Raw genomic sequence first — 13526 nt, 5'->3', positions numbered from 1 at the left:
GTCCCGAAACCTGAGGCCCATCCACTCCAGTTCTTCACATCAATTGACCACCCTGCGGACATGCTATTGGACTATGTATCTACGCCAAGAACGACGTCCCCTACCAACCTCTCGACGTCCCCCTTGAAGTTGACACTACCGACGTACACGCCATCACAATCACACTAAAAGGTATGTCCCTCAATATTGTCAATGCCTATGGCCTGGCACTTGACATTATTAGGGACCTGACACGCTTTGCCATAAACAGATAAATTGTGCCGGGAAATTTCCCCCCCACACACTCATCATTCTGTCACTTTATGTAACTTGCTGACAAAACCCATGACCCTTCAGGCTTTTACGCCCTTAATGCATGAGTCATAAAGGCAAGAATGAACTCTGCATGCTACCCAGATGGGCACTGTAAACGCTTGTGCGCTTCACCTTGCACAGGATGTAAGGGGGTGCCCAATAAACTAGCCCCTTCTGGGGCAATCTAAAAAAATAAAAATAAAAATAATAATAATAAAGTAATTCATAGTAAATAAAATATATAATAAAAATAAAATAAAATAAAATAAAAATGATAACAATAATTATAATAACAGCACTGTAATAATAATAATAAAGAAATACAAAAAATTTAAAAAGGATTCAACAGTGAGAAATGCTATATGTATGTTGTTTTATCAAGTAAGAGAAACAATCGAGACCCTGCAATTGTGTGTAAATGAGGCAGAAAGACAGATCAGCAACCTGGGACTTGGTCACAATATTTGTGATGCCATATAGCAGCAGGGTCTACCATTAGACAACACATTATGCTTCCAATACAGTATCTTCCCAGGCGGTAGTACCTCCCTGTTTGATAGCTGCCTACTACGTACAATAAATAATTTTTACTAACAATCCTGTACTGATAATCAAATGAACATGGATATATAGTGTGATGGGAATTTATAATTCTGCCGGCCTTGATTGGGGTGAATGGGTGATAGAACTGTCAGAAGACATTCCATCACTGGAATCTAATGTTGGTCCACCAAGACATAGTGAAAGCCACTGGAGCACTGATATTGGTGATGATCATCAAGATATTAAGTGAGTAACTTTCTTTAGTACTGTGTATAACCATGGAAGAACCACCCAGGTACTGCCTCAGCAAGACTAAACACAAGCAGAAGTAGAAACATATGAAGAAACACAACAAAAATACCAGAAGGTAAGACTTCAGTTTACTTTGCTGTAAATGATAGTTTAAAAAATTTCCATAGTTTCTTGTAAGTATAAAATTATTACTGTACAGTACTGTACTATGTTGCATGTATTATCAGGCACCTATGGGGATTGAGAGGTACTGGATAGAGATTTTCAGAATGGTTGAATCTCACTCTTAGGATCCCCAATAAATCCTACAATGCACAGTACAGTACGACAGGTTGACTTGCAAATTCGTGTCTCAGGAAAACAGACTTCTTTAGCACATATTGCACTCTATATAAATGATGTGGCTTAGAAATAAAGAAAATATAATATAAAACTAAAAAATAAGAAAAATGAAGAGCATGTGTATGCATGTGAGGAGAATGAATGTGTGTGGAGGCGATGGGTTATAACCAGGGGCAGATCCAGGAATATCAAAAGGGAGAGTCCAAGAAGTTGTGGGCATTTTGAAGCCATGTGCACTTGATTTTAGGAGATATTTTGAGGTCAATAGTAATTAATTTCTACTATACAAAATTGCCTGAGTACAATACTGCATTAAAGAAAGAGTGTTGGAATTTTCTGATTAAAAGGGGGAGGGGGTCAGAGCCCCAGGACACCCCCCCGGATCCACCCTTGATAACTGTGTCGCCGACTTGATAGCCCAGTCGCCTTGTATATTATTACTTGTAAAGAAACTATAAAAGTTGTTGAAAAAGCATTACAATACTCAAATGTGGCTTAGGAATAAAGAAAATATAATATTAAACTATAAAATAATAAAAATGAAGAGCTTGGGTGTGTATACGTGGGAAGTGAACATGTGAGGAGGCGATGGGCTACTGGGCTATAACTGTGGGGTTGTGTTCCTTCCAGATGTGACATCATAGCATAGACAGTCACACACCTGTGAGTCAGCTGGGTGACTGTCTGAACTTTGTCATGTTGCCCAGAGGATGGTTTGAGTGTGGAAGGAGCTATTTTTTTGTACATAAAATATGTGCTATTGTATTTTATGATATGTTACGTATCAATTTTATTGTTTATCATAGCAATAAATATGGCAGTTCATTCCCATTGCTTGTGGTATTTAAACTTACACTTCTAGCTGTAATTTGAGGAATTTTGATTTTCATTATTGTTACTGTATTTCATTTTGGTGCTGGTTAGTTGAATCTTCCTGTTACCCGGACTGATAACTGGGGTTTTACTGTACTGTATTATGTTTATTATTGGCTAATAATCATTGTTTACACCAAACATTTTCATTCAAACATGCTTTGTAACATTTCATAGCATTTTGGGGTAAATTATTTTTCTTAGGGACATATCTCAGCTTTCATAACGGAAGTGTATGGAAAAGGTGCTTCGTTTACAAATTTTGACTTGCAAAAGATTTTTTTGTAAATCAGGGTTTACCTGTATTCATTTTATGCATGACTTGTGAAGAACTCATCCCTCTTGTATAGTAACAACTGCTTGTACAGGTACAACTGGACGATATTAGATTGTGCTAACCTAAGATGCATGATGTTTGGGAGGCACTTGTCCTATGAAAGGCATCCAGTCATATCTTATTTGAGACTGATTCACTAAGATGACACACTTGGACTGTAGCAATTAACACATTTGGCTGGGATCAAATGAGTTCTCTTTCTTTCTGTTCAACAGATATATGTTGCATACAATATAGTGTATTCTGCATTGCCAATACAGTTGCCCTTAACATACGCGGGCTTAGCATACACGGATTTGCAACACGCCAGACAGCCCCGCCGGAGGAATATTCTGTACATTGAAGTAATTGAAGTACATTCAAATCACACGCCATTTCAATCAAGGCACCCCACTGCCCGCTCCCAAGAACCTCACACACACACGCATAGCTCTCCCTCACTCAGTCAGTCTCGCTGTAACCACGCTTGTGTTGACATCAGCATTGTATTAGTTGTACCCCACTTAACGTGGTCAATTGAACCCAGAGGTCCTGCTAAGTGAAATCCTGCTAAGTGAACAACAGAACATATGGGATTAATTCCAATAGAAACCGCCCGACCCCCAAACTCCACTTTTGAAGGCACATACCTATGTTGTAGTAAAAATAACATCTTAATTTTATGATGGTACATGCACAATTAATACTTAAGAGAAATAGAGAAATACAGTCGCTAAGTTAATGTCCATTCAAATAATGGACTCAACTCCTCCCCTCTCACACCTACACTGCCGGGCTCTTCCTCTCAGAGAAATTTTGGGGATAACCACTAAATTTTAATAAATAATACCTCAAACTAAAGTTAGGATAATATAATTGACATTGCTGGATTCCTTGTAAGACCAGGAATATTTTGAATATAAATGTCATATATTTTGCACAAAAGATAACATAGTTACCTAGAGAAAAATTTTTATCTAAAAATTTGTATGTCTAATGCAAAATATATGATGTTTATATTCAAAATGATCACCAAATTATAAGAATTCCAGCAATGTAAATTATATTCTGACCGGGTAATTTGTATGAATTTTATGAGCTAAAACAAATATCTTCAGTTAATAAAAAAAAAAATAATCTTCACGACACTATCTGTCAATCAAAGTACCCCACCTTGCCTCCCCCCCTCTTCCAACCGCGCGGTCAGTCCCAACCCTCCCCCCCACCCCCCACCAATCCTCCCTTCCAGGGTTTTTAACATTTAGTATTAAATAATACCTCAGATTAAAGTTAGGATAATATAATTGACATTGCTGGATTCCTTGTAAGACCAGGAATATTTTGAATATAAATGTCATATATTTTGCACAAAAGATAACATAGTTACCTAGAGAAAAATTTTATCTAAAAATTGTATGTTTAATGCAAAATATATGATGTTTATATTCAAAATGATCACCAAATTATAAGAATTCCAGCAATGTAAATTATATTCAGACCGGGTAATTTGTATGAATTTTATGAGCTAAAACAAATATCTTCAGTTAATAAAAAAATAATAATTCTTCACGGGGTAACAGATGGTCGGTCGGTCCCTCCCTCCCCCCCACCCCCCACCAACCGTCCCAAGGAGATGTGTGGGATAACCACTAAATTTTAATAAATAATACCTCAAACTAAAGTTAGGATAATATAATTGACATTGCTGGATTCCTTGTAAGACCAGGAATATTTTGAATATAAATGTCATATATTTTGCACAAAAGATAACATAGTTACTCTGAGAAAATTTTTTATCTAAAATTTGTATGTCTAATGCAAAATATATGATGTTTATATTCAAAATGATCACCAAATTATAAGAATTCCAGCAATGTAAATTATATTCTGGCCGGGTAATTTGTATGAATTTTATGAGCTAAAACAGGCAGTCAGGCAGGGTGGCGGGTGGGGCAAATCTAAAAATAGCGCTCGAGCCGGACACTCACCGCGTATATGTGGAAAAAAATCCGTGTTAAGTGAAAGTTCAGTTTGGCGAGGCAATCACAGATATGATAAAACGCTATGAAACCGCGTAGGCGGGGTAATACTGTAGTTGCAAAAATATTACATTTCCGTGAATGTATTATATCAAGCACAGTATGAATAGAATATCACTAATATAAGAGTATTTTAACCGAAAACTACTAAAAAAACGAGTAACATATCTTGAACATCGGAAGGCTAGGTAAAGTCTTTTGTTTTCATGTAGTTTATCCTAATTTACATTGAAATGCATTACGTTTCAGCAAAACTACTATTTATTTCTGAGAATATGGAAATGTAATACTTTGCTGAAATGACGTACGTATTACCGTGGAAAGTGACGAAAGCAATGACTCGCTTTCTTTCGTTCAAAAGATGTTACCGTAATCGCTTGTCGAATGGTTTTCAGTTTAAAAACTGTTGTATTACAAAAATATTCTATCCTAATTCACTTGTGATGCAACAGTTTTTTTAACTGGAAACCATTCAAAAAGCGATTACGGTAACATCTTTTGAACGAAAGAAAGCGAAAGTCATTGTTTTCGTCACGATTTTATCCCACTTTCCACTGTAATACGTACGTCATTTCAGCAAAAATATTACATTTCCGTGAATGTATTATATCAAGCACAGTATGAATAGAATATCATTGTAATATAACAGTATTTTAACCGAAAACTATTAAAAAAACGAGTAACATCTCTTGAACATTGGAAGGTTAGGTAAAGTCTTTTGTTTTCGTCATGTATTTTATCCTATTTTACATTGAAATACATCACGTTTCAGCAAAACTACTATTTATTTCTGAGAATATATCCATTCAGGCACAGTTTAGGTAAAATATACAGTACATGTGCTGTAAAAAAAATTTAATTGAAAACGATTCGAAAACACGTACCCTCTAGCCCTGTTCAAGGAGAAGACTGGGAGGAGCTGTTTGGTGCTTAAGACGATGACAAGGAAAATGATTTTGATGGATTTTAATGAAATTATTCAGAAAGACCCTGGCACTGTCAAGGAAAGTGGCTGCTGAAGGCTTCCAGGACATGGCAGAGGACGAGATTAGGGAGCTAATTGAAGAGCACGACACTGAGCTGACCGAGGAGGATCTACAGGAGTTAGTAGACTCAGGCAAGGAAGAGGAAGTGAAAGTGGATGAGGATGAGGAAGAGGAAGAGGACCAAGAAATAACATTGGAGAAGTTGGGGGAAATGACCAGGAATATTGAGGCACTGAAAAACCTGGCCTATAGTATGGACCCCTCCATGGTGCGTGCCCTGAAATTCATGCGAGGGATGGATGACGTTTTCGCTCCATACAAAACATCATGGAAGAAATGAATGAAAGGAACGACAACTCCCCATCACCATGTTCTTTGATCACCGAAGGAGAGATTTAACACCATCAATCACTTGCAGCAGTGAGGAAGCAGCTGAATCCACCGTCGCCCCCACCTCACCACCCGTTATGGAATTCAGTGACGATGAGCCCGATGACCCCCGTCCTGTCGCCGAGGATAGGTACTGTACAGTAAAGTGAAATTTTTTTCTCTTTTTTTTTTAATAGCTTTTCTTGCCATGTTTATTGTTTGTAAAAATGCACAGCACAGTACAGTTCAGTACTGTACATAGGAAGTGGAGGTGCAGTTATTCACAAGACATTTGTGTTTGTTGTCGGCAGTAGTGACGGTGAGGAGGTGGAGGAGGGAGCGGAGGGAGCGAGTTGGGAGGAGTGGTGACCTTGGATGCGGGAGCAGGGACGAGTGGAGATGCCAGCTAGTACATTACGGGTGTATTAATTGTTTTTATAGCTATTTTTGCATTTTAATATTAAATACTGTACATTACATTTCAACAAAACTACCATTTATTTCTGAGAACATGGAAATGCAATATTTTTACTGAAATGATGTACGTATTACAGTGGAAAGTGGGATAAAATTGTGACGAAAGCAATGAATCTCTTTCTTTCGTTCAAAAGATGTTGCCGTAATCGCTTTTCGAATGGTTTTCAGTTGTGGGATTATAAGGCTAATGATAGGATAGAATATTATTGTAATACAGTACGAGTACAACAGTTTTTAACTGAAAACCATTCGAAAAGCGATTACGGTAAAATCTTTTGAATAACGAAAGACAACAAAAGTCATTGTTTTCGTCATGATTTTATCCCACTTTCCACTGTAATATGTACATTAATCCAGCAAAAATATTATATTTCCATATTGATATCTGAGAATAAGTATATTCACTCAGTCACAGTTAAGGTAAAATATACTTGTGATGTAATATTTTAATGAAAATACGGTATCGTAGTTTTCTTTTGCTTCAAATTTAATTAACAAAGATTGATGTTTCAAATGTAATGAACAAAAATTTATGTACAGTATCTATAAATACACTTTAATAAATGATTACTTTGTTTTACATCGTCCTGTGCTACCATACCATGGATTTGGCTACTTTGGGCTTGCTACGATGACGCAAGAGATCTGCCCTGGCAACTGTACCGACACTCACAGCTGGTGGTGCGTTGGTGCATCGTTTCCATTGTTTACTGGTAGTTACTGGTAAATATTTTTCAACCTAACGAAACTATTACCCTTTTAGAGGTCGACCCCCAATTTTTTGCCAAATAATTTGGTCTTAAAAACTCGAACTACACACAGGTATATACGGTAAATAAGGACATGGGGGGGCCAGGGTTTTTTTTGGGGGGGCAGCACATATACGCGGATTTTTAACATCCACGGGTATCTCTGTTACGTAACCCCCGCGTATGTTAAGGGCCGACTGTAGTTAACAAAATTGTGAACAGTGGCACGATGGCCAAAAACTGGATAACTGATGTGGTTGTTTAAAATGTGAAAAATCAGGTGTGTACCGAACTTGTTTTGTACTTAAATGTAGTCATGTACTGCATATAGATGAACTACCCAATCATGAACACTATATTGTGATACAGAACTCTCAGACACAACCTTGGGTATTTTGCCATTATACAAGCAGGCCCAGACAAGTGGCTTCCCAGTTTTAGCTGATTACATCATAGTCAGAGGACCTACCAATAGCCATGGGGTACTTGGCAAGATGACCAGCATCATAAAGCATCCAGAGGAGAGCCTGTTGTAGGAGCATTACTTCCTCAGAGTCGGTTGTGGCGTTGATACCAGGGTTCATGTTAGAGACTATTGTTGCAACCTGAAACAGTCACATTATTCTGTTAATACATTTTAGAGACTACTGTTGCTACTTGTTACTCTCAACTGAGTCTGTTAATACATTTTAGAGACTACTGTTGCTACTTGTTACTCTCAACTGAGTCTGTTAATACATTTTAGAGACTACTGTTGCTACTTGTTACTCTCAACTGAGTCTGTTAATACATCTTAGAGACTACTGTTGCTACTTGTTACTCTCAACTGAGTCTGTTAATACATTTTATAGACTACTGTTGCTACTTGTTACTCTCAACTGAGTCTGTTAATACATTTTAGAGACTACTGTTCCTTCCTGTTACTGTCAGTTGAATCTGTTAATACTACAAGTTGGAGATTATGGTTACCTGTAGCTGTAATGTAAGAGTTTATTACAAGTTGGGGAGTACAGGTGTTTCTGATACCTGAAACAATTAGGTCTGATGTCACTTTACAGTTAGTTGTCAGTAGGTTTGTTAATAAGTTTTGAAGAGACTACTGTCACAACCTGGAAGTCAAATACAGCATATCTGTTAATACAAGTTGAAAGTCAACTGTTGTAACCTTCAACTACTACATGTACATCCATTACTACATGTTATATGAACTTGATCCCTCAATTCATGCAATAACTATTATAAGAAGATCAATCAAAGATTATGAAGCTTGCCTCCACTGCCACTACTGCTCCAACTGCATTATTGTTAAAGGGTGACACTCTGCCTTCAGCTTGAGTGCCAAGGCCCCACATCAGGCTTACACATTTCACTTAGCAAGATGACATCATAAACAAGGGGGGGGGGGTACCTCTAAGGACATGTACAAGCTCTTCTTCTACTTATCCTTCCCATACACAGCTGCACCACTGAAATTATAAAGTAATAAATGTAATAAGTGAACAAAAAAATACACACTCACCTCCATGTGTCTGTTGCATATGACAGGCTGCCCATTGACATACAGCCAGGATTTGCTATAAACATCATGGGTTACTGGTATACCTCTTTTGTCTTCATTCCCTTTACCTGAAACAATCACAGTTTACTCAATAACACTGAAACAAAAGCAGTACTCACACTTACCAACTAAATGGCCATTTGTTATCATCATATAATGGTCGCCCCTCATGTTTAAGGCTGGCCAGCCCTAGGGCCACCTAGGCGTGAATTTGATTAAGGTGTAGAAGATGTCATCAACACAATAACCACACCCTATATTAACAAGTTTTATGACCGTATCAAGGAATAATCCAAAAAGACTGGACAGCTTGCCAACTGCACTGGTAATAATTACCCCAGAACACGATCTATAAATCGATTAACATCCAAGCTCCGAATTACTGCTGGGCAGAGAGAGCAAAATGGCGTAAAAAACTTGCCCATAGTTTCATCCTGCCCAAGGATCAAAGCCAGGTCCATTCACTAACAAGGCGAGTATGCTGACTATTACACCACAGGTCACCATTATCTTCATGCTGTATAAGCTATGGAGGGAAGATCTACTAGGTTTTAACATACTTCGGGTAGGTCTATCACAGGTCTTGGACCAATACAAGAGGATCCAATTCCACCCAGAAAGAGCATCCCCACATTAAGATTCACATCTTAGGTTCATTCCAGGGAGTCATTCTATCCCATTGTTCAGAGTTTGGCCAAGCTTCCCACACTGTGACTGCTTGCAATCCATAAGCAAACATATTCCTTTTAGCCTATTAATCTGAACTACAGACAAATACCAATTTACATTACATAGTCAATGAGTCACAGAGTGGACACAAGGGGAGAAATGAGGTAAAAAGAAAAGATTAATAAAGGTCATTCATTATAGGTGAAGATTAATACTGTACAGATTATCTAAATACGAAGTGTGGTAGCAGGCATAAGGGATCTCAAAGGTTTGGCAAGAGGAGGGGACATGAAAGAGTTGCATGGATAAAGGGAAGCTGTACTGATGCACCATGTCACAAGCATACCAGAGGGATTTGCACTAATTACCCTGCTGGAGGAGATAGGGAGAGATGCGGGGCTGAGAGGCAGAGGAAGATATGGAGATCATAAAGGCAAATGGGAGATGAGGGGCTTGAAGAAGTAAGGAGGGGATGTAGAGCTAAGAGGGGCAGGGGGAGTGAGGTAAGGCTTAGATAAGCAGGGGAGATGTGAGTCTTGGCAGGGCAGGAGGGGTTGTGGGGGCTGAGAAGAGCAGGAAATATAAGGGGATGGCAAGGGCAGAAGGAGATGAGGGCTGATAGGAACATGAAGGGCTGATGTGAGACTGAAAGGGGCAGGGGATATGGGGCTAGGAGAAAAATGAGAGCTGTGGGAGGGGCAAGGAGATGGGGGTGGGGGGAAGAAGCATATATGGGGGCTGGGAGGCAGGAGGGACTTGGGGCTGGGAGGGGCAAGAGGAGAAGGTGGCTGGGAAAGGAAGGGGGCTTGAGAGGCATGGGGATATGGGAGCTGAGAGAAGCAAGGGGGAAATGGTGAGGGCTGAGAGTCAAGGGGAGGCATCAAGAGGTTCTCAGCAGAATGGGATGTAAAGGTAAAAGAAAGATAAGAAGTAGCAGATATGGTCAGAGGAGCTAGGAGAGATGGAGGAAGAGTAGGAGAGATAAAGAGGGGACAGGAGGGAGAGAGAGGGGGGGTGAGCAGTATCAAGGTCAAGGTTAATCAATAAGTTAGACTGGCTGAACCGGCGGCAGCAGCAGTCGGGTCATCACGGCCACTACTGCCACACAAAGAACAAAACACACACACACACACACACACACACACCGTACTAACTCGCTACGCACCACTACATACACCTTCCATAATCACACCATATTAACACCCTTAAATCTGTGCCCCCACCATATAACATCTGGCTGGTATTAAGAGCAAACACAACCAATGAGATGAGAAAGACGGCAGTGACACGCAAACAAAAGGGACGAGAGAGAGCAAGTTGGGCCCGGCCAGAAGAAGGTTGGTGTGGAGTGGATCAATAAATGTAGGCCTGTACACTGTCACCCCGCCAGCCAACCAGCCGGCCAGTCAGCCAACCAGCACATGGGACCCTGTGTAGACAGGTGTCAATTCCACTAGCTTTGTTTACCTCCTCTACAGACATAAAATGTTCCATCTACTGAATATTATGGTCAACATACATCTGTTTACTGACTTTAAGGGTGACCTACTGACACAGTGGGTCCCTCCCCTGACCTATATAGCCTAATTCTATACAGTACCTACACTGTACTGTCCCACAATGTGCCTCTAATGACCTGTAAAGTCTCCTAACTGACCTACAGGGCCCCTCTACTGACTTACAGGGCCCCTCCACTGACCTACAGGACCCCTCCACTGACCTACAGGGCCTCTCCACTGACCTAAAGGGTCCACTACTGACATAGAGGGCCCCTCTTCTGACTTACAGGGCCCCTCCACTGACCTACAGGGCCCCTCCACTGACCTACAGAGCCCCTCTACTGACCTACAGGGCCCCTCCACTGACCTACAGGGCCCCTCTACTGACCTACAGGACCCCTGACCCCTCAGGGCCCTCTACTGACCCTCAGGGTCCCTCTACTGACCCACAGGGCCCCTATACTGACCTACAGGGCCCCTATATTGACCTACATGGCCCCTATACTGACTACAGGGCCCCTATACTGACCCACAGGGCCTCTATACTGACCCACAGGGCCCCTCTACTGACCCACAGGGCCTCTATACTGACTTACGGGGCTCCTATACTGACCTACAGGGCCCCTACAGTAACCTACAGGGCCCCTAGTGTGACCTACAGGGCCCCTACAGTAACCTACAGGGCCCCTATACTGACCTACAGGGCCCCTCTACTGACCTACAGGGGCCCCTCTACTGGACCCACAGGGCCCCATATCGACCCACAGGGGCCCCCACAGGACCCCCACTGGACCTACAGGCCCCTACAGTAACCCAGGGCCCCCCACTGACCCACAGCAGGGCCCCCATACCGACCCACAGGACCCCCCACTGACCCACAGGGCCCCTCTACTGACCCACAGGACCCTCTACTGGACCCACAGGCCCCTACATTGACTCAAAGGCCCCCACTGACCCACAGGGCCCCCTCAGCTGGACCCACAGGGCCCCTCTGCTGACCTGTTAGGACCCCTCTACTGACCCACAGGACTCCCCACTGACCCATAGCCCCTCTACTGACCTGTGAGTTGCGGGCCCCCTCTACTGACCCACAGGGCCCCTCTACTGACCCACAGGACCCCCCCCACTGACCCACAGGACCCCCCACGACCCAGGCCCCCCACGACCCACAGGGCCCCATTGACCCACAGGGCCCTCTACTTGACCCACAGGCCCTCTACTGACCCACAGGACCCCTCTACTGACCCACAGGGCCCCTGAGGCTTGACCCCACAGGGCCCCCCACTGACCCACAGGGCCCCCTCTACTGACCTACAGGGCCCCCACTGACCTGGTTGCGCCCCCTCTGTTGACTCCACAGGGCCCTCCTGCTGACCCACAGGCCCTCTACTGACCCACAGGGCCCCTCTACTGACCCACAGGCCCCCATTGACCCAAGAAATTCTCTGCCACAGGCCCCACTGACCCACTCTGCTGACCTACAGGACCCCTCTACTGACCTACAGGGCCCCTCTGCTGACCTACAGGGCCCCTCTACTGACCTACAGGGCCCCTCTACTGACCTACAGGGCCCCTCTACTGACCTACAGGGCCCCTCTACTGACCTACAGGGCCCCTCTACTGACCTACAGGGCCCCTCTACTGATCTAACTATTTCTCACTTCCTAGGCCACACAGTTACATCACCAAGAAGCTACCAATGTGTCTTAATTAATACAGGTAAAAATAAATTAATCAACAGTACAGTACTCTGGTGCCTCCAATACAAGTGTCTCACCTTCCAGTACTGTTGTCTAGATCATGGCTCCAACAAATGCTACAATCTCATGTTTCCTATACAGAATCCCCGTTAGATGTGAAACTTCCATCTAATGAACTATACAGAGATGAAAGTCCATTATATCGAGGGTCCATTAGATGTGAAACTTCCATCTAATGAACTATACAGAGATGAAAGTCCATTATATCGAGGGTCCATTAGATGTGAAACTTCCATCTAATGAACTATACAGAGATGAAAGTCCATTATATCGAGGGTTCATTAGATGTGAAACTTTCATCTAATGAACTATACAGAGATGAAAGTCCATTATATCAAGGGTCCATTAGATGTGAAATCTCCCATCTATCGGATGTCATGGAAAGAGAAGTCCATTATATGGAGGTTTCAGTTATTGTTGTACCATAAAATATTTGTCACCTCAATATATGGAACAACTTGAAGGAAAAAAAAAAGTACCAATGAAGTAATAATGATAGTTACCATGCCAAGTGACTTCAACTGTGTGTTGACCTTTGTCTCCAAACACCACCCACGTATGATCTTCTGAGAGTGCCAAGTGAACATCGTAGTAACCAAGTGCCTGACACGCTGCTACTACTGCTAACGTTGTTCCAGAGCTGTCTAATTTGGCACCTGCAAGCGTGAAAAGATAAAGTTAGTCCTCACATACAAGAAAGACATGTAAACATATTACGGGGCATTACAGTATCTCATATGATGTTACACTATGACTCTTACAGTAGTGGTGGAACTAACAAGTCTGGTACAGTACCTGTA

At 41.9% G+C, this 13526-nt stretch overlaps 1 protein-coding gene across 3 annotated transcripts in view; it reads right to left on the bottom strand.

Moving 5' to 3' along the window:
- The window catches only part of LOC121863255 (menin-like), a 74539-nt gene that overhangs the window by 25419 nt on the left and 35594 nt on the right, over positions 1 to 13526 (bottom strand). For all 3 annotated transcript variants that reach the window (XM_042361798.1, XM_042361799.1, XM_042361797.1), the window contains exons 3-5: positions 13230 to 13382; positions 8760 to 8866; positions 7710 to 7845 (exon numbers count right to left, since the gene is read on the bottom strand). In XM_042361798.1, the coding sequence (XP_042217732.1) occupies positions 7710 to 7845; positions 8760 to 8866; positions 13230 to 13382 (396 nt within the window). The remainder of the gene's footprint in view (positions 1 to 7709; positions 7846 to 8759; positions 8867 to 13229; positions 13383 to 13526) is intronic.

This window comes from Homarus americanus, unplaced genomic scaffold (genome assembly GCF_018991925.1).
Source record: "Homarus americanus isolate GMGI-L3 unplaced genomic scaffold, GMGI_Hamer_2.0 scaffold46197, whole genome shotgun sequence".
In the NCBI taxonomy this organism is placed as follows: domain Eukaryota; kingdom Metazoa; phylum Arthropoda; class Malacostraca; order Decapoda; family Nephropidae; genus Homarus; species Homarus americanus.
The sequence above is the reverse complement of the archived record's forward strand: the minus strand, read 5'-3'. Positions and strand labels throughout refer to the sequence as shown.